Raw genomic sequence first — 19236 nt, 5'->3', positions numbered from 1 at the left:
TGGACATCGGTATTCTGTTTAAATGAGTTTGGTTCAAGTAATACAAGATAAAGTATTTGTTATTGAAAAATCACAAAGGATGAAATGGACTTTTAAAATTACGAGAAGCAAAATAGTCTTGTGATGAGTTTTTTGGTGTGTTGTTTTAAACCTGCAGTCCATAGTCACTCAGCAACCATTTAAGAAAGAAGAGTGAGATGAATACAAATAACATCCTAATGATCCTTAACATGCTTGTTCTTTTAATGTAGATTTTATATTTCTGCTATCACAGTTGTCTGGTGCCAGGTTTTTGCTAGTTGCTCTCTTTTAGAGAACTCTTGATACGAGATAAAGATATAAATGAAAAATCTGGCAGAGGAACAGCAGAGATCTGGCATTTGGTCAGATGTAATAGTTAGTAGGAGTGTGGTTTCAGTTGGAGGGTGCCCACTGTAAGAATGGATGTTAAAAATAGTGAAATGAGTTGTACAACTGGAAATGTTGTTTTACCATTCATCATGGAGGGGCACAATGGTGATACATTTGTCTAGCAGAACTATCTGCATTGTTGTGTTCTTCGATGTTGGCAGAAAGAGCTAATAAAAAGCACCCAATCACTTTTTTAAGAAGTATAATTTTTAACTCTTGTTGGATATTTTTTTGTTCCTTTTTTTTCCTTTTAAAAAAAGTCTTAACAATTCAAGTAGTTTGTTTTTTAAATATTAAGTTACATTCCAATTCTGGTTTCTTTTAAAAGACTTTTGTAATAAAGTCACTACTTTCATCAGTGTAATTATGACTTGATTTACTTTGGCATACTCTTCTCAGCCTAGAGAGACACGAATGACACACTTGACTGTTGAATGAGGCATTCAGGTTGTGAAGAGAATGGGTTTTCATCTTCTTTTAAAGTTAACCTTGTGCCAAACTTTTGCAGAGTCTGTGGAGGTGATTATTTCATATTACATAAATGTCCCTTCATGTAAACGTTTCGAAAGTGCATTCTTTGGTCATCACATCACTTCCATTTTAGTCAGATTTTCTGTTGACCCAAATGGAAGCAAGCTATCTTTTTATTCTTTCCTAAATGAGGAATTCTTTCATTTTTATGTGTAAACTATGGAGGTGAAATTGTATTTCAGACATGGGAGTGAGAAATCTGCTAATAAATTTCTTAAATGGGAAAAATCAGAGCAATACCTGTCTGGGGGAAATCGTGAGGATTGTGTATGTGTACACACACATAAATATATGTTATTCTTACATGATATCGAGTTGTTAAAAATCACGTCTCAGAAGGATGTTAGAGGGACTCCATAAGGCAGAGATGAAATTATAAAGCCTAACATAGAAAATGGTTTTGCTTATTTTCTTCGTATGTTTTTCTTGCAGGATTGTTCATCTTCAGAAGAATACAACATTGCTGCAGCGCTGCTGCCCCTCACGACTGCTTTCTATAGGGTAAGTTGGTATTGAAAACCACTGCTCTTTTGTGTATTTTTTTTCATTACATACATTGCTGAGATAGAGAAAGGAATGATGTGAGATACATCACAGGTAGGAAGATTCGTTCTAAAACTGCCTGATGTCCATGGAAGTTGTTGACCGGACTATTATGGACATTGCTCCAGAATTACACTTACTGATGTTGGCCCATGATGATTGTGATGTGTGTACCCAGAAATAAATGCAGGCTTATGTGATCAGTTAGAGAATTATCATTGAATTATATTTAGTCACTAAAATAATTGAAAATAATAATTTCTGATGTTACTGTGTCAAAACTGTCTGTTGGAGTACTGTTTTCTTTAATTTGGCATGTTAAACATTGGCCAAAATGTACATGTTAAGTTTTCAGTCTGTCGTGTAGTTGCTAACTCCAGAGAATATTATGAGTGGCTTGTTTTAACTGTATATTTGTTTTCAATTTCTTGGATTGTTGTTTGGTTGGGGGGGGGAGAATACACAGTGTTTGATGGTGGCAAAATATAATATAGTAAATATGAGAATGCAGATAATGCAAAGTCTTCAAGTAACTATTTCAAAAGCATACCTCTTGTAGTATGACTGTATTTATTTCAGTGTCTCAATATAGTAGTGTTTTCACCACTTGTGGGTAGTTCAGCTCCTGCTTTTTAGGATGTACATCTCTGAGGACATAAATTCAGAATGTGGACTTGCTTGCTTGCAGTATTAAATAATCCTTGTTTAATGTAAATATTGTCTTACAACCCAGCTTGAGAAATATGTGTTTAATCTTTGGTAATTGGTACATTATGATACTGCTACAGTTGTTACTGTGACAGTTTAGCTAGACATTAATAAAATAATAGAAATTGAAAAATACAACCTTCCATCCTTCAGATGGTGTGTGAGGCATTTATGAGTAGCCATAAATAAAATGCAGAAAGTTTCCTATTTTAGCTGAATAGAAACTAAGGTTTCGTGCAACAGTAACCTGAGAAATAAATCAGTAATTTTAAATTTAAATTATATATCCTAATCAAACAATTTCTGGTTGTTTTAAATTAAAAATAGATTCTGACATGTAGTTTTTAGAATAAAAAAATGTGGAACTTTACCAGTCAAAGAACACAGAAACATCAGCTGAGGACGAGAGCGGTTTTGACAAAGTTAAATGTATAGAAAATATTTTGAAATTTCCTATTTAAACTAGTACTTAGCAACATATATGGAGCATCAAGTGGTAGATTTTTTTTCCCTTCTAATCATTTAAATTGAAAAAAAATTTATTTAAATGGGTTTTATTTTAGAGGTGTACATAATACCTCAAGACTGCTTTTGGGAAAGAATCTACAAAATATTTTCATTCTTTTATGTAAGTTAGCATGGTGAGATGTTGAATTTTTCAATCCTAGCAAATAAACTTTCTCCCATCTTTGATTATGAGTTCATCTTTCTCTGCTCCCTCTCTTTTGAGGCCCTGAGGAGCAGAATTGTGAGTTGTTTCCCCTTTGTTGCTGCCACTAATACTTAATTTGGAGAAAGAGCTAACGAGCTGTAGATTTTTCCCATTTCCCTGTTTTATCCTTACTACCTCATTAATCCTACATTATGAAGAAACTTCAGTTTTGTTTCATTTTCTGATTTTTAGTACTGCTGATAAAAGTAACTAAGAAAGTCCCCATAGCTCTTTACCTTGAGAGGTACAGAGGGTATTTTGGGGTGTTGTAGCAGTTTGGTTAGATTCCACGTTTGGTAAAGTTTGAACAAGGAGGGGAAAAAAAAGAAGACAGTAAAAAAAAGCTTTCTTTTTTTTTAATGACATATCATGAGTGTTGAAATAAGCTTAAATAAGTTTTGATTTCACCATCAAGAAGAGCAAAAAGCTGGATTTTTTGCCCATCAAAAGCTCTCCAACAATACACTTGTATTTTTTGGTAGAGGTACCAATATCTCACACCATTTCTCTCACAAGAAGTTCTCTGAAATCTTTGTTTAATATCCTAACCCCATACTTACTATTTAACTCTGAAGCATTACACTGAGGAATCTGTGAGTCCCTGAATGGAAGAAGCATGATGAGGTCTTTTAATGTTTCCTGACCTGAATTAAAAATTAATGTAACCTGACTATTAACTTGCAAAAGCCAGCTGTTAATGCATAATAGAAAAAGAATTTTGTTTTTCCCAGATCTAATCCTCAGGTTCAGTGATGGTCCCCTTTGGTATGTCCCATTAGATACAATTCTTTGGCAAAAGTACTTATTTTGGTATAAAACTATTCATACTAAACACAAACTGACATGTTGTTCAGAACATAAGATCATTAGAAAAACTTCACAGTGATTAGTTAAAATTAACATTTTAAGGTTCAGTTTGGAATTTGAGTTAAAAATTACACTTTTTAGAGCATTTTTCAGCTTCTCTAGAAGCATCCAGCTGGTGGCCAGTCGCTAGTGGTGTCCTCCAGGGATCAGTGTTGGGCCCAGTTCTGTTTAACTTCTTTACTGATGATCTGAACGAGGGGATTGAATCTACCATTAGCAGATTTGCAGATGACACCAAGTTGGGGGGGAGTGTCGATCTGCTGGAGGGTAGGAGGGCTCTGCAGAGGAACCTGGACAGGCTGGATAGATGGGCTGAATCCAGTGGTATAATGTTTAACAAGGCCAAGTGCTGGGTCCTTGACCACAGCAACCCCATGCAGTGCTACAGGCTGGGCATAGAGTGAGTGGAGAGCAGCCAAGTAGAAAAGGACCTGGGGGTACTGATTGACTTCAGGCTGAACATAAACCAGCAGTGTGCCCAGGTGGCCAAGAAGGCCAATGGCATCCTGAATCAGGAACAGTGTGGCCAGCAGGACTAGAGAAGTGGTTCTTCCCCTGGTACTCAGCACTGGTGAGGCCACACCTTGAGTCCTGTGTCCAGTTCTGGGACACACAGTTTAGGAGGGGTATTGAAGTGCTGGAGCGTGTCCAAAGAAGGCCAACAAGGCTGGTGAGCACAAGTCCTATGAGGAGAGGCTGAGGTTGCTGGGGTTGTTCAGCCTGGAGAGGAGGAGGCTCAGGGGAGACCTTATCACTCTCTGCAAGTACCTGAAAGGAGGTTGTAGCCAGGTGGGGATTGGTCTCTTCTCCCAGGCAACCAGCAGCAGGACAAGAGGACATGGTCTTGAGCTGCGCAAGAGGAGGTTTAGGTTGGACATTAGGAAGAAGGTCTTTACAGAGAGATTTGGCATTGGAATGGGCTGCCCAGGTAGGTGGTGGAGTCACCATCCCTGGAGGTATTTAAGAAGAGACTGGATGTGGGCCTAGTTGACAAAGTGGTGTTGGGTCAAAGGGTGGACTCAATGATCTCAGAGATCTTTTGCAACCTAGTTGATTCTGTGATTCTGTGAAATAGGTATTTTACCATCTATGTTTGCTGTAGAATTTTGATGGGAAATTATATGGGATTTTGTGTTACAGCATTTTATTGTTAATATAATTCCTGTTGCTCCAAGTGAAGTAATAAAAAAGTTACACAACATGGCAGTCCCTTTACGAAAGGACTATTGTTTATATGAAATGTTAAGTTTCATTTTATTTATCTAAGACAAAGCAGAGCACAAAGAAACAATTAACTCTTCTTCCTATATAACTTTACTATATGTGACCATATGTATTGCAACCACCAAGTGTTTGAGGCATATAAATAATGAGAAAGATGTGGTTTTGTTTGAGTTCAGCAGATAAACCAAGAAACTGAGTAGTAAGAGAACCATACTGCTAGAGGTGCTATTAGTAAGATTCTGGAACAGTTGTCTCACAAAGTAGTCAATGCACTATCGTTGAGGTATTTTAAAATATTCTTGGGAAAACAGCAAAAAATTTGTAGAAAAGAACAAGCTTGCATGATGTAACTGGTCTTGTCTTAAAGTCTTTGCTTATGTAAAAACTAGGCTAGGGTATTTCTACAGATCCCATTAAAATTACAAGAAACATCACGCTGTGTACAGCACGCTATGAGCTCTTGGGATGGCTGGTGAAATTTCAGAATTCTCCCTGAAGTCTGGTGAGTGATCTATTGTGAAACTTGATCAGGCAGGATTTGATCACACTCTTAACTCATAGCTGATGGGATTAAGTTCATAGACAGGAAGTCAGCACTGGTTGCATATTTGTGGCCTGGAGTAATAATTGAATTTTTCTTGAAAAAATAGTCACAATGCTTTTTAAAAATTTTGAATATTGGACACAAGCTGTTAGCAAAATGTGACTCATCAGTGACAGTGGACTTTGGTGTGTACTGTTAATGTCACAAAAACAAACAAATTTTTGCTTCTGGGTTAGAAAAAGGTTTTAGTTTACCGTTAGTAATACTGTTGGAATTTTGTTTAAAATTGAAACAATATAAATAAAAAGTATTTATACATGAAGATAAAAGAATTTTTCCATGTTTTCTCGGTACGGATGACCCATGCCTATTTGGTATGCGGTCATTTCTTCTGTGTATAAAATACAAATGTAGTATTCCTTAGTGCTGCGGAAAAAAGGTCTTTTTCTACATGTTGGAGGAAAGGACAAGATGAAAAGGACATATTTTAATCGTGTTTTCATTTTATTACCTCATCAAGGAAGACAATTTGACGATTATATAATTGGCATTGTCAAATTCCCAGGGTTTGGACTCCCTGCTTCAGTTTAGAGTCTCTGCCAAGGTGGCAAGATGTGGTGTACAGCATGCTGCATTTCTGGAAGGTTCAGTGTGCAGCCAGAGGGATGATCAGTGGCAGGCACCAGTTCCAGCTACTGGACAACAGGCAGAGGGAGCAAAAACCTTGTCCTCACTGCTGTCCCATGGCAAGTCACAGCCAGAGGCCACTTCTTCCTCTTCCCTCCCTTTGCAGCTAAGGTGATGTTTGACAGTATGATCAAACATTTTTCTTCAATCCCTCAACCACTGTAGAACCTGAATGTGCAGATTGTAGTACCATTTCTTGAGTTTCAGGGGCGGTTTTGAAAATTTTATAAATAAAATTTTATGGTAGAACTGTGTATAATCATCTGTGTTTCCATATCTTTCTAAGTATACTCTATCACATTACGTAGTACATAGTAACAAAGTTGCAAATTTTTGTTATTTGACATTCAGAAGTGTTTGAATAAAGGAAGTGGCATAATAAAAATATACTATTCTGACAGTCAAGTTTGCTCTGTGGTGAATGAAATATGATGAATGGGCTTCCATATTATATATACAAACATTTCTTTGAATTGCAGTAGCCAGAGCAGTACGATACTATAGAATCACAGATATTTAATTTAAATTTCTGAACCAGTTATTGTTTTGAATGGCTTGTTGTACATTTGGATAGTGCTGATCTGGTTTCGTCAAAAATAACCCAAATGAAGTAAACTGTTTCTCAGTTTAGGTGTATTACATTAAAACTGACATTTGTCATTTAGCATAATGCAGTGAGATGCACTGGAAACTGCTTCATAATTTTTATGTTATTAAATTGCATAACTCTTATGAAGGATGGAGGGAAAGATTGGGGGGAGGTTTTTTTTTTTTATTTTATTTCATTTTGATGCTTCTAAACCATAAAATTTCCAATAAAACTTCAGTTGGATACTGATGCTGATTTTATCCTAGAACTTGAAATGAAACATGAGAGAAATATTTTGCAGACTGGGGCTAACAGAAATCCTTAGGATATGCTATCTTTTGGCTGTTCATCTGTTCATCACTCCATATGCCTATGCCTTTCTTTATTGAGAATGAAATAAAATTTCATAAAATAGGAGGCTTCCTTTATTCAGTGTTTTTTAAAAGGTTACCAAAATTTGGTAAATCATTTTACTTGAAACTTTTGATTATAATACAGAACATTTATTAATGTCATCTTACAAATTATCCTGGTAGCATTTTTAAGGTGAAAAGGATTTTAGTCTAGGTTTATGGGAATTGAGTTTTGTGTAAGTTTTTTTGTAATCTTCCAGGGAAGTACAAAATTATGATTTAACTCCAGAGCCTTTTAGGTGTGGGAAGAATTCCCAGTTACAGACCTTTCTCTGAGGGTTGAAGGCAGGACTAGAGAAATTCAGAATAGTTTATAATATTTTAACTAATGTCATCAGCCACTTTTCCAAGAGAGAAATTCAAGGTTAATTATGTAACAGAAGCATCATTAGCTGAAATGTGCTCTCTGTTGTGGAGCATCAACTACAAAGCCACAGGGAAGTTACTCAGTGTAACTTGATGTGGAAATCTGTGATGATGGGTGAAGAGAGGATTCCATTTTTATGTCTTTGTCAGGCAGATTTTACAATTAATACCAGCTGGAATCAGTGGAATATTGGTCCAGCTGTACTGTGGAAAACAGTGAAAATTTTGGTACCAATGTTACCTCTGTTACTTTATAACAATATTATATTAATAATTGTTTTAGAATCTCTGTTAATACCAGGGAAATGCATAAAGTTATTGGATTATACAGTTGATTTTGAAAAGCAAAATTAGTGTAGTTTTCTACCTTTACCATGAGTTTTGATTCTTAACTTCTATTTCCGCAATCATCTATCTGCAATTTCTATCATCTTCTATGATTTACCCAAGTAATTCTCATAACCATCAGCATGATCAGCCTTCTAGAAAGCCAGAGGGACTTTCTGTAATATGTTAGCTTTCTATACTGAAATATTTTCATTCTTACACCTAGTTACTATATTTCCTTCTAAAAGTTCCTGTTCTACTGTGGTGTGCTTGCAGTGAAGTCACTTCTGCTTTAAAATTCTCCACTCTTGAATTGTTGGCTTTAATTTAGGAAACTCCCATCATGAAAGACTTCCTTTATTGTCCTGGCAAGAAGTTTTGTCTGCTTCCATTAATTTTCTTCTTGTATCTCTATCCTGCCAGTTCTGATACTATCTTAGTCTATGGAATTGTTTTTGTGACTGAAATAGTATTAAGCACCATTATTTTTAGTACTAAATTTATTTGTATTTATCCATTCTCAGAATGCTAATCCCTTCAATATAGAAATATATTAAGTTACCTACTTAGAAAACAGCAAGAGCATGTCTGTATCATACAGTAGATAATAGGAAAGAAGCTGAACCACAAAAGAAAATGTATGTAGACACACTTTGTGATTTCTATCCTTTACATAACTCTTCTAAAACAGACAACAGTGAATTGAAGGGCATCACACAAGAGAGAAGAAAGCTTTTTCTGCAGGACTTCAAATGAAGTAATAAGTATCAAAAGAATATATATCAGCCTTCATCATTGGATTTTGCTGTTCTTTCACTATCAGAGCCCTAATGCTTCTTTATGTCAACATAGTCTGTAATGTTTCAACTGCAGATACCAACCTGGTTTGTTAGGAGAAAGTGAGTGGTAATGTGGGTGGAAAGTGTAAAAGGGCATGATATGCCTGCCCTGTTTAGCAGGGGTAGGGTTGGGTGTTAATCCTTTCAGGTTATTCATGTTTTCTAAGGAAAAAAATATGTGTTTGTTATTTAGCTTGTGGTCAGTTCCTAGACTTCTGGCACTACTGCAATTAAAAACACCATGTAGTATGTTTAAAATATAAGATCAATTATTAAATCTTAATTTAATGTATAAAATGCTTTTCCATATATCATCTTGTTTAACAATTCTTCATTCAAACATCTTGCTCATTTTGCACATATTCAAGTTGACAGGCAAAAGTTTGATTAAGGGCATTTTACAATATTATCAACTTGTGTATATTGGCATTATTTGCATTCCTGGAAAATCCAGGAGCCCTAATTGTGGACCAGAACTGCTGGGCTTGCTTTTGTACAAAAGAACAGAAAGATGATGATACTTATCCTCAAGAGCTTACAATATGTATTTGAAATTAGTAATAATACTTGAAGCCAGACAGTTTGAATCATTGGAAGGAAGCTGTGGAGTTGTTGTTCATGATTCATAGTAGTTATCATTATTCATAATAGTCATTATTATTGTTGGTGATTCTGTCCACCAGTAAATTAATTATGGCTGAAGTTTTTGTAGACATGATCTAAAAGCAGTATTTTATTGAATTTTGAGAGAGGATAATGTGGTTACTTTGCAGGTGCTTATGAATACGAGTGGGGTCATGGAAGAGAATTTGTAAGGCAGTGGTCAAAGTTCTGTCAATATTTCCAAACACTCTTCCAGTCAAGGGTTTTTATTACATCCATTAAAAGTTATTTTCTTATAAGTATTATAGTTCAGTAAATTATTTTTGTAAAAGCAAAGATACTTTTTAAGTTAAAATAGGAATCTGAGGATTCTTATTAGCTATGACTGAGTGGTTTTACAGTATCACTTGCAAACATAGATGCTGAAATGTCATCTTTTAATTTGTACACTTTGCTTTTGAATTCATGCATAATATATTCAGTAGAACAGATCTTATGTCTGTGCAGGTAGAGAATATCCCACTTACCTAGCTATTTTTAGGGGGGGGTGGCAGGGAAATCAAACCTGGAAGAAATTAAACAGGGAAGTATAATATGACAATATGTGGCATATTAGTAGGAGAGACTAACTAGAGGATTTTTTTTACATGTTTTTCTACAAGGAATTTTGGAAATCAATTACTGTAGTAGCTTTGCTCTGTTGAAGACGCTGGCTTTCCCAGAATGATAACATCATGGGAAACATGGAAGAGAACTTTGCAATCTGTAATTCCTTTCCTTCGTGGTTTGTGGGAGGAAGTGCTTGGGCAGGAAAAAAAACCCAAACTATTAAAATAAGATGTAATGATAAATTTTATAGTAAATGCTTAGTTCTGTAACTGAGGAACTGATCCACTATCTCCTAGAATAAACAGAAACCTTTCTGTTGTATTTCCGCTGTTATTGGATCACATCATTTGTGACTATCCCTGATTTCACTTGAGCTCATTTTCTAGCCATGATACGGAACTCTGGTTTAACTGTAACAATTTTAATTTACTTATAACCCATCTCTTTACGTTGTTACTTCTAGGAGGGATTACAGTGTTACAGAAATTCTGATTCACTTAGAATTTTCACCGTGAAAGAATTTCTGGTGGTTTAATTAAAATTTTTGGTAAAACTTCTGACCTTAAACTGTAGGAATGTAAATGAAGTAACAGAGTCCCATGCATTTTCCATATGTGTAAGTTCAACTTCTCCTTTCCCAGTAGACTGGAACTTAATTTTCTGAATGAAAATACAATTTCTTTCATTGAATTCAGTTTCATTGTAGCATTATTATCTGTCATGATCTGTAGCATTATTATCTGTCGTGATCTGAGCAGCATTATTTTACATTTCCAAGAGAGAGCAGATGCTTACAGATGGCAAGGGGGAGAAGTTGCTGATATATTTGTGTATATTGCCTGCTTTTTGTGAATTTCTGTGTTGCCATCCTAAATAACTCATCAACAGTTTGAACTGGATGTGACCAGAGAATTGAGCTGTCACAAATGCTTTCCTGTCTTACACGTTTTCCTTACACATTATCATCCCAGTGATTCAAGCCCATAATTGCAGTTTGTATCTCCTACTCTTGTTTTTGTCCTTTTATGCATTTGCTGCTTCTACATCCTTTATGATAGTACTTCCAGTTGAAATTCTTGGTAGAATCTTCTTCTTTGCTTCCTCTGATTTGTTACTGGCTTTCTGAATACCATATCAGCTCTTTGTCATTAGTTCATAGCACTCTGACAATAAGAATTTATTGGGTAGATGTGCAGCTCTCCTCTTCCTCATGCGCTGCACATGCCATAACTGGATCTTATCATTTGGCAGAATTGTTCCTTACAGTACCCTGCTCTGTAAGGCACTTGCATTCAGCACCCCCACAATCATTTTCTTTGCCTGTTGGTCAGACTAGATCTTCAAATCTCCCAAATGACTTAGCTCAGAGTGCAGTAAGTTCAGTTTTCTTCTCCTTTCTTTCAGAATTCTCCATAATATTCTCCATTTTGCCCATCCTCTCTCTTTCACTTTCTGAACCATGTAGTATATATAATATGACTTGCCAAGGTGAGATCTACAACTGTTCTAATTTTATTAATTTGCAATTTATATTCTGTATTGTACTCTTACATATTTCTAATTTGCTCACCCTGTTCTTGAGGGTTACTTGAGGACTATTGTTTTAATAGTTTCTTCAGATAGGGGAATCCTGTTTATCAAGAGAACTTGAGAGAGAATTCTACCGCTGAAGACAGAGAAAGCTGCCACTGGAGAAGGAAAATAGTAATTAAAGAAATACTTTGGGGAATTACTTAGATGCTCTATTTAACTGGGCTTACATATCAGGTCATCAATAATTCTAAGAACCACTATCTGAATATAAATAAAAAAACATAAACTTGTGGGATTTACAGGGTTTATTTGGTTCTGAGCACAGGCCTGGGTAACAGCTTTGTTGCTCCAATGCCATCATTCCAATGCAGTCACAAGTGCACATGCTCACTGCTGAGCCACCTGATGCCAGAGGAATACAATGACATTTTAGAAGATTTTCAAAATAGCTGTTTAAAATACTATTTAAAATACTCCTCAGATGGATTCAGCACTGCAACTGAGAATTTGTGAAATCTGTAACTTAACTAATGGATTTAAACAGTGGTGAATAGTGTAATGGAAAAGTCTATAATGAAATTACATTAAAAAAACCCCAAAACTTTATTGTACTGTATACTGGGGAAAACAGTCAACCTATTTCTCATCCACTTCTTGGAACCTAACCATATTTAGAATTGTAAAGTTCTGGTATGAAGATGTCTTCTCTCTCCTTTTTTGTGGGATCTGAACATACTTCATTCTAGATGATTTTGATTTCCTTTCCTTCTGTGTGTAACAGAACTTTTAAAATATCTTTGGTATCTTTTAGGAGAAAGAGGTTTGTTATTATGCACATTATTTAATGTTAACATGGAACTTTTTGTTAGCATACATCTGTCTATCTTGATACATCTATATAGAAATGTGAGATATTCTGCATGGCTTTAAGTAATTACATGAACTTCAGGAATCTAGGGTTAGAGACCATGAGTAATTAGATGTTTAAGTGACTTTTGCCAGAAAATGTATACAGTAAATAAAACTCCATCCAGAATTACATCCCATTTTTGCAAAATTCTAGAATTCTATTGCCCTCTGCTGGTTTAATGTACCTGTCTGTGATTTGGTAGCACTGAATTATTAGTGAATTGACCTCCCTTTTATTTTTTGTGGTGAAATAATAATAGATAAACAGTGTAATGAACTGTTTTGCAACTAACTTTATTTTAAAATAGAAATCGATCTTGGGTCCTGTCTGGTTTGGTGGCTTTCTGAAGGTAGAAGAGGTGGCGAATTGTTTTCTTTTTTTTTTTTTTTTTTGCTGGGATTTTTGGGTTGGAAACTAAGTTTGATTTAGTATTTCACCTTTTTTTTTCTTAAACAGTAAAAATCAAAACTTTAAAAAAAATTAACGGAAGCTTCACAATTCTTACTTTATGCTTTTAGGACCTTTCTCCACGTTTGTGTGTACAATACATGCAGGTATAATTTTATACTTTACACCAAATGGGAAAACCATTCGTTGAGTTGCATTTTTTGGCAGATGTTACCTATGCAGCACACAGTCAGACTTGGAAACATATACACTTACACTTGTTTGAGTATGTGCATGTAATGGCTTTAAAGTGAAAGAGGATAGATTTTGGAATAGATATTAAGAATTAATTGTTTGTTGTAGGGGTGATGAGACTCTGGAGGAGATTGCCCAGAGAAGTTGTGGATGCCCCATCCCTGAAGTGTTCAAGGCCAGGCTGGATGGGGCTCTGAGCAACCTGGTCTAGTGGAAGGTGTCCCTGTCCATGGCAAGAGGGTTGGAACTAGATGATCTTTAGGGTCTCTTCCAACCCAAAGCATTCTGTGATTCTGTGGTATATGTACAGTGTGATGCAGTGTTGTCTGCAAGTAATATAGATAAGGTCAATAGATGTAGGCTGATCCTGTGGGACAACTTTGAAGCCTTTTTGGACTTACCAGATGTCTGTGTGGGCACAACATAGATCTGAATGCAGGACTGGCTCATAGAACATGTTCATGTGCAAAACTTCGTTTACACTGTCTTGGAAGTGGTGCCAATTCGTGATATGCAGTAGGTGGTATTTGACTGAATGTCTGTATAAAACAGCTCCTGGATAGGGAGTGACCCTTTAAATTAGCAATGTACTATGTCCTGGATGACCCATAAGCTTACACTTGCAGGCTTCCAGGGATAGCCTTAACCAATACAGGAGGGGAAGTGCTGTGATCTCCTTTGGTATGCAAAGGTGTCGCAATAGTTTTCTCACAGAGGTCAAAGGGATAACCCACAGCCGGTGATTCCTCAAGGAGCTGAGGAGGAAGCTATTTTTTGCATTCAGCAGCAACCTCCTCCTCGCTTCTTTTCCTTCCTTTTCTCACCAAATACACCCAAACCAATAACTTGGGCTGTAAGATGGAGACAGAAATCTACTTCATTTCTGAAATAAATGGGATTTCTCTAGAAAAGAGTCCTGTTGAGTTTGCCTCTTCATTTCCATAGCTGAGAGGCATGCAGCAAAATTGTGTGATAAAAGAGCAGTCTCAGGTATATTTATATTCTGGTTTTTATTCTTTTTGTTTTGAAAATCTTTTTCTAACTTCACAGTCAATAACTGCATCCTTTGTTTTACTAGAACAAACTTGCTTTCTCCTTTAAGCTTCTATGGTGTAAAGGATGGTAACTGATAAGTGATCAGCACAATACATACTTTGTCAGAAACAAGCAATCTAGATAATATAATGTCATAGAGAAGCTCTTTGAGGGCCTGCACCTTACAGTAAGTTTGGGAGTCTTACAGTTGGTGCACATTTTTTACTGTACCAGGAGTATCATTGTCAGAATCAGAAGGATCCAATGTAGGGAAACAGGGAAAAAATTCTAGGCAGGTGTTATCCAGTACCCCTCAGTAAGGTGGAAATAATGAAAAGATAATTCCTGAATTCAAGAAGTTACCTATATTATAGCCACATGTAGCAAGGCCCAAATCTACATTGTGTTTCACAAACTGTAGAATGTAATTCATTCTTTTGATATGGGTAACACCTGTTTCATACATAATTTGTGAGGGAGCCGTTTGGAGTTTTTTAAGTTCTGTTAGTCCATTGGAAGTATTCAATGTCCTTTGCAGAAGTTACCCAATTTCCTTTTGTTTATTACAGTTTACACCTCAATGCTCTTTTAAACTGTCAGAACAAGGACTTCAGCAGTTCAGAACTATTTCTATAATTTTCTTCTGGGGTCTTTTTTAAGCTGTCAGTCCCTAAATCCTCCCTTACAAGTAGGAAATTCTTTTGCTGCCTCCTACGTTCATTCTGTCTGGCAGAACTGAATTATCAGGACAGAGAGGAAGAGCATAAATACCAGTGTAGTTTAGCTGTCCTATGGAAAGCTGGGTGAATATATGTTTTATATGTGTAGTATTGCTTGATGGAAAACACCAAATTATTGTTTTAATTAAATTGGAGAAATTCTGAGCAGATTGTTTTGAATACAACAGTAAACATTGGGGTCCTTTTGATGTGTTAGATTAGCTTCTATTCTAGTCAAGTGGGCTGACTAAGCACTCCCAGAGTAGAGAATATAGACATTGCAAGCTTTATGGAATGCTTATATTTGTACCAAGAGTATTTTTAGTCCATGGAACAACAGTGTGCTTCTTGAGGCTGGTATTCATATTCCTCTTTTGCAGACAAACTGACTGAAACAAACTGAGAATCCAAAGTGATTTCGCCCAAAATAACTGGCAGAGCCAGGAACTAAAAGTCCTGATTTTGATTCTGTGCTCTGGCCAATATCAGGTTTTGCCATTTGTTTCAACACATGCAGGTGATGAGAAGGATAACATTTATGATCACTGAGCTTTTTGATGTGGTTTTTTCATCCTTCCTTAAACAAAGTGGGTTTAGTTTGTCTAGGACTTATTGTCAGCGTTGATTTATGTTGTTACATTTGAACATAAATCTCCATTGTTTAAAAATTATCTACTGAAATGGCTGTTCATGGTTTTAAATTATGAGCACAGGAAGAGTATCTAAAAGCCCCTTAGCTTTCCTGTCATGTTTGTCTCTGTGTGAAAATCATTTATTTCATTTTTATATCTGCAACACTGTTGCTGTGGACCCAGAGTTATGAGCTTGAACTTTCTTTTGGGTTTGTGTCAAAGGTCACCCCCTCTTCACCTAGTTTACACAATTGCCTGATTTGCCAAGACATCAAAGGCAACAGGAGAGGTTGAGAGTCAATTCACTCCTCTGCGTGGCATTTACTACACAGATTGGCATGAGCTAACTACCAGCTAGCTGGGCTTGAACAGGTGTTTTCCTTTTCCTTTCCCCTTTCTTTCTCCCTTCTCCTTTTTCATTTCCCCCTTTTCTTCCCTTTTCCCCTTTTTTTCCTTTCCCCTTTTCCTGACACATCGTACTCCCTTTTTGCAGATCTGTTGTGACTGGGAATTACTGCTGGTGAAAAAAAACAAAGAATAAATCAAAGTAAAAGTCATGATATGGCTTCCAAGATATGTTGCCCATATTTATATTCCACGATTTACCCATCATCTCCATTCCTCTGTAACACAGGTTTTTGTGCATCTGGATTTTTAATTAGGTGAATGATTGGGCCAAATCCCTTCTGTGGGGCCTGTGGTAATTAGCATAGCTGAACAAATGAGACCATTTTGAGCTACCATTATACACATCTTCCAACAGTGAAAGATGCACAACGTGTCCTGCTCTTACAGAAGTAAGATTGCTGTAAAGGAGGTGGCTTTAGAGGAGGAAAGAGGTAGTCCTCCTTTATATTTTGTAACATTTTCTCATTTTTTTTTAGTATTAGAAGACTCATTTTCATGTACAGTTAGTTGTCCTGCTAATTAATAGGCTTGACATAGTGTATTTTGTATATATATATAAAATGATTTATCTTATATATAGTAAGATAATTGTATAATATTTATATATTTTTATATATAAAAATATGAAAGAGTTAGTGTATATTTTGTATGCCTTAGGTTTTTTTAAGGGATGTTCAGCAGTCACTACAAAGATCTGTAATGTTTGTGCAGACCTGTTCTGTGATTTAACAGCTGGATTAGGTGTGGGAGCTGTTAATGTGTGATCAGTTATTGTTTCCTGTGAGCTGCCATAAAACATCACCACAACTGAAACTTGGACATCTGTTAAACAAACCATCTATCTTCTCTTTCAATCTGTGTTGAATAAACAAAATCACATTTAGTATCATTTGAATCTTCTACATGTTTAGATTTTGTAACAGTTTACCAAAAATTTTTGATGATATTCTGCATGATTAAATAAACAATTTTTTGCTCACTTTTTGATGGTCAATCACAAGGAGGTATTTTGATTGGGTAAATGTTATTAGCATGTCACATAGCATTTTCTCAACATATAATTTGAAAGGACCTTGGAATAAGGTCCTTTGATAAGGAATGAATACATGGCACATGATCAGGACTTTTAGTTCGTGATGTACTTGGAAGAGCATAGTGTGGAAAACACGGTTTGAAGAATTGCAAAACCAGAAATCTGTAAACCAGACTCTAAAATTTTCAGTTGTAATTTCCTAGCCTTCCATTTGGATGCCCAAGTGCCTGCTAAGAGAGTTTTATGTGTACTGGCTGTTGTGAACAGTTGTACCATTACAAATATTAAATTGAGTAGTAGTCATGCTCTCCAGGAAAGTGGTTTGCAACATAATCACCAAAATGAAATTTAAGTTCTAGATACAGTGTGTATTTCAGGTATGGATAGTATTGTGAGTGAAATTCGTTAAATGGAGCACCCAGTAATATACTTTATTCTTCAGTTCTGCTGCAGAAATAATCAAAGCAGATATTTAGATTACCTCCTTCTTTGCTACAACAGTAGCAAACACAGTATACAACACAGATCTTTTTGTGGCCACCTTCTTTTCAAAAAGTAAGAATATATGATAAAGGATTTCATTCTTCATGATTCAGATCATTGAAATAAATTTCCTTTCATTGTATGTTGTTATCAAGAACATTAAACAACTCACTGGGAGACTAGTGCAACCTAAATAAATAGATCTACTTGAAAAAAATGGTTAATTCATAATGACTAATGCTGTAACAATCCTGGGTTTGTTTGAGACCTTACAGTGATCCAGACCCTTGTGACTTCAAAGAACATACCCAATTTAGCACACTTTCAGAAGCTGGATTTGGGTCATAGAGTACAGTAAATAACACTGAAGATAACAATTTATCTAATCTTCTACTGTTGCAACAAATGAGTTTTTTTGGAAGAACTCAGTGGCATATTTCAGTCTGTACAACTAATTTTATGTATATGTGTATATATATATATGTATATATAAAAAATATATGTATTTATATTTCAGTACTCAAGTCATAGCCTTTGAAAGAAATTAAAAAATAGGACTTATTCGTTAACTTTGCACATTTTTTACTTTCAGAAATTAGCACCTGGCGTTAGTCAGTTTGCTTACACCTGTGTACAAGATCATCCTATCTGGACTAACCAACAGTTTTGGGAAACAACCTTTTACAGCAACGTGCAAAATCAAGTTCGTGCCCTTTACCTTACAGCCAAAGATGACAACCATGCAGTACAGTTAAAACAAAAGGTAGGAAAATACATTAAAGTAAATGTTAAAGTAGTATTTTTATTCACATTTTAATTGTCTCCTGAGTTACAGAGAGTGAAGTTATTCTGTGTATTTTTCTTTCATTTTCCCTGTATTACACAGCATACAATAACATGAGAAATAATAAAAATGTACATTTATTTGCAAAGCATTATAATCTGATGTTGCATTTACGATTTTTCAAACAAGGACCTTTTGTAGAATTTTCCACACTCTAATGTGTATATTTTTTCTGAGAGTAGTATAATGGGATGCCTTGCAGCATGCTAAGATTAGATTATGGGGTTTTTTTAAGGAGCACATATACATAGAAAAGAGCCACTTGTAATCTCTCTTCTTTTATGAAAATATCAGTATCAACTATGTGACTGAAAAGTCTATGCTACCCGAAGTATACAGTGTTGTAAAGAGAGGAAGGAAAACAGACAGAGCTGTTCCCAGAAATGTAGTCAGAATGAAGAACTGCAAAGACATTTCAGGGGTAAAGAGAAAAGGACCATGGGTTTGTGTACAGGGAACCTCCTCCAATCTGTCACTATGTAAAGAAAGATGTGAAGAACAGTAGCACTTACAGGGAAGCATCTCCTTTAAACCCTCACATATGTTTATATGGAAAATTAGCTCAACTTAGTATGGAAAAAGCATTTGCAAGGTATCTAGTCTTTAATTAATTTAACATCAGGCATTAGGTCACTAATATCGGCTGCCAGATTCCTTTATTGTAGTTTGATTGTGTGCCATCTACCTAGTTTGCTTCAAGCTAATGCTAGAATTGGACTCCAGCATATTAAAACATGAATGTTTCAGCTGGTCTGGAAACTATTTACAGACAAGCTTCTCTCACCTGAGCATCCTAGGAATTTGGAGAATATCTCCTGAATCAGGCAATGAGCTGCATGTTGTTTCTCAATCTGATTTATGCTTGTTCATATGTGAGCTAAGTGGATAAGCTCAGGAGGGGAGCTATATTAAAGTCAGTAAACCACTCTGAAGAAACAAGGAACACTGTATGACATAGAAAAGATCTCAAAAGAAATTATGTTATTTAGATCTGTCTCCATTATACTACTTGTGTATTTCTGTA

At 35.7% G+C, this 19236-nt stretch overlaps 1 protein-coding gene across 5 annotated transcripts in view; it reads left to right on the top strand.

Annotated features, from left to right (window-relative positions):
* Nucleotides 1–19236, top strand: part of SBF2 (SET binding factor 2) — a 257500-nt gene that overhangs the window by 182707 nt on the left and 55557 nt on the right. For all 5 annotated transcript variants that reach the window (XM_051803854.1, XM_051803853.1, XM_051803856.1 and 2 more), the window contains exons 17-18: nucleotides 1375–1443; nucleotides 17961–18131. In XM_051803854.1, coding sequence (XP_051659814.1) covers nucleotides 1375–1443; nucleotides 17961–18131 — 240 coding nt within the window. The remainder of the gene's footprint in view (nucleotides 1–1374; nucleotides 1444–17960; nucleotides 18132–19236) is intronic.

Source organism: Manacus candei, unplaced genomic scaffold (genome assembly GCF_025592945.1).
Source record: "Manacus candei isolate 608988 ecotype Guabito, Panama unplaced genomic scaffold, ASM2559294v1 h1tg000060l, whole genome shotgun sequence".
Lineage (NCBI taxonomy): Eukaryota > Metazoa > Chordata > Aves > Passeriformes > Pipridae > Manacus > Manacus candei.
Note: the sequence above shows the minus strand (reverse complement) of the source record. Positions and strands in the feature narration are given on the sequence as shown.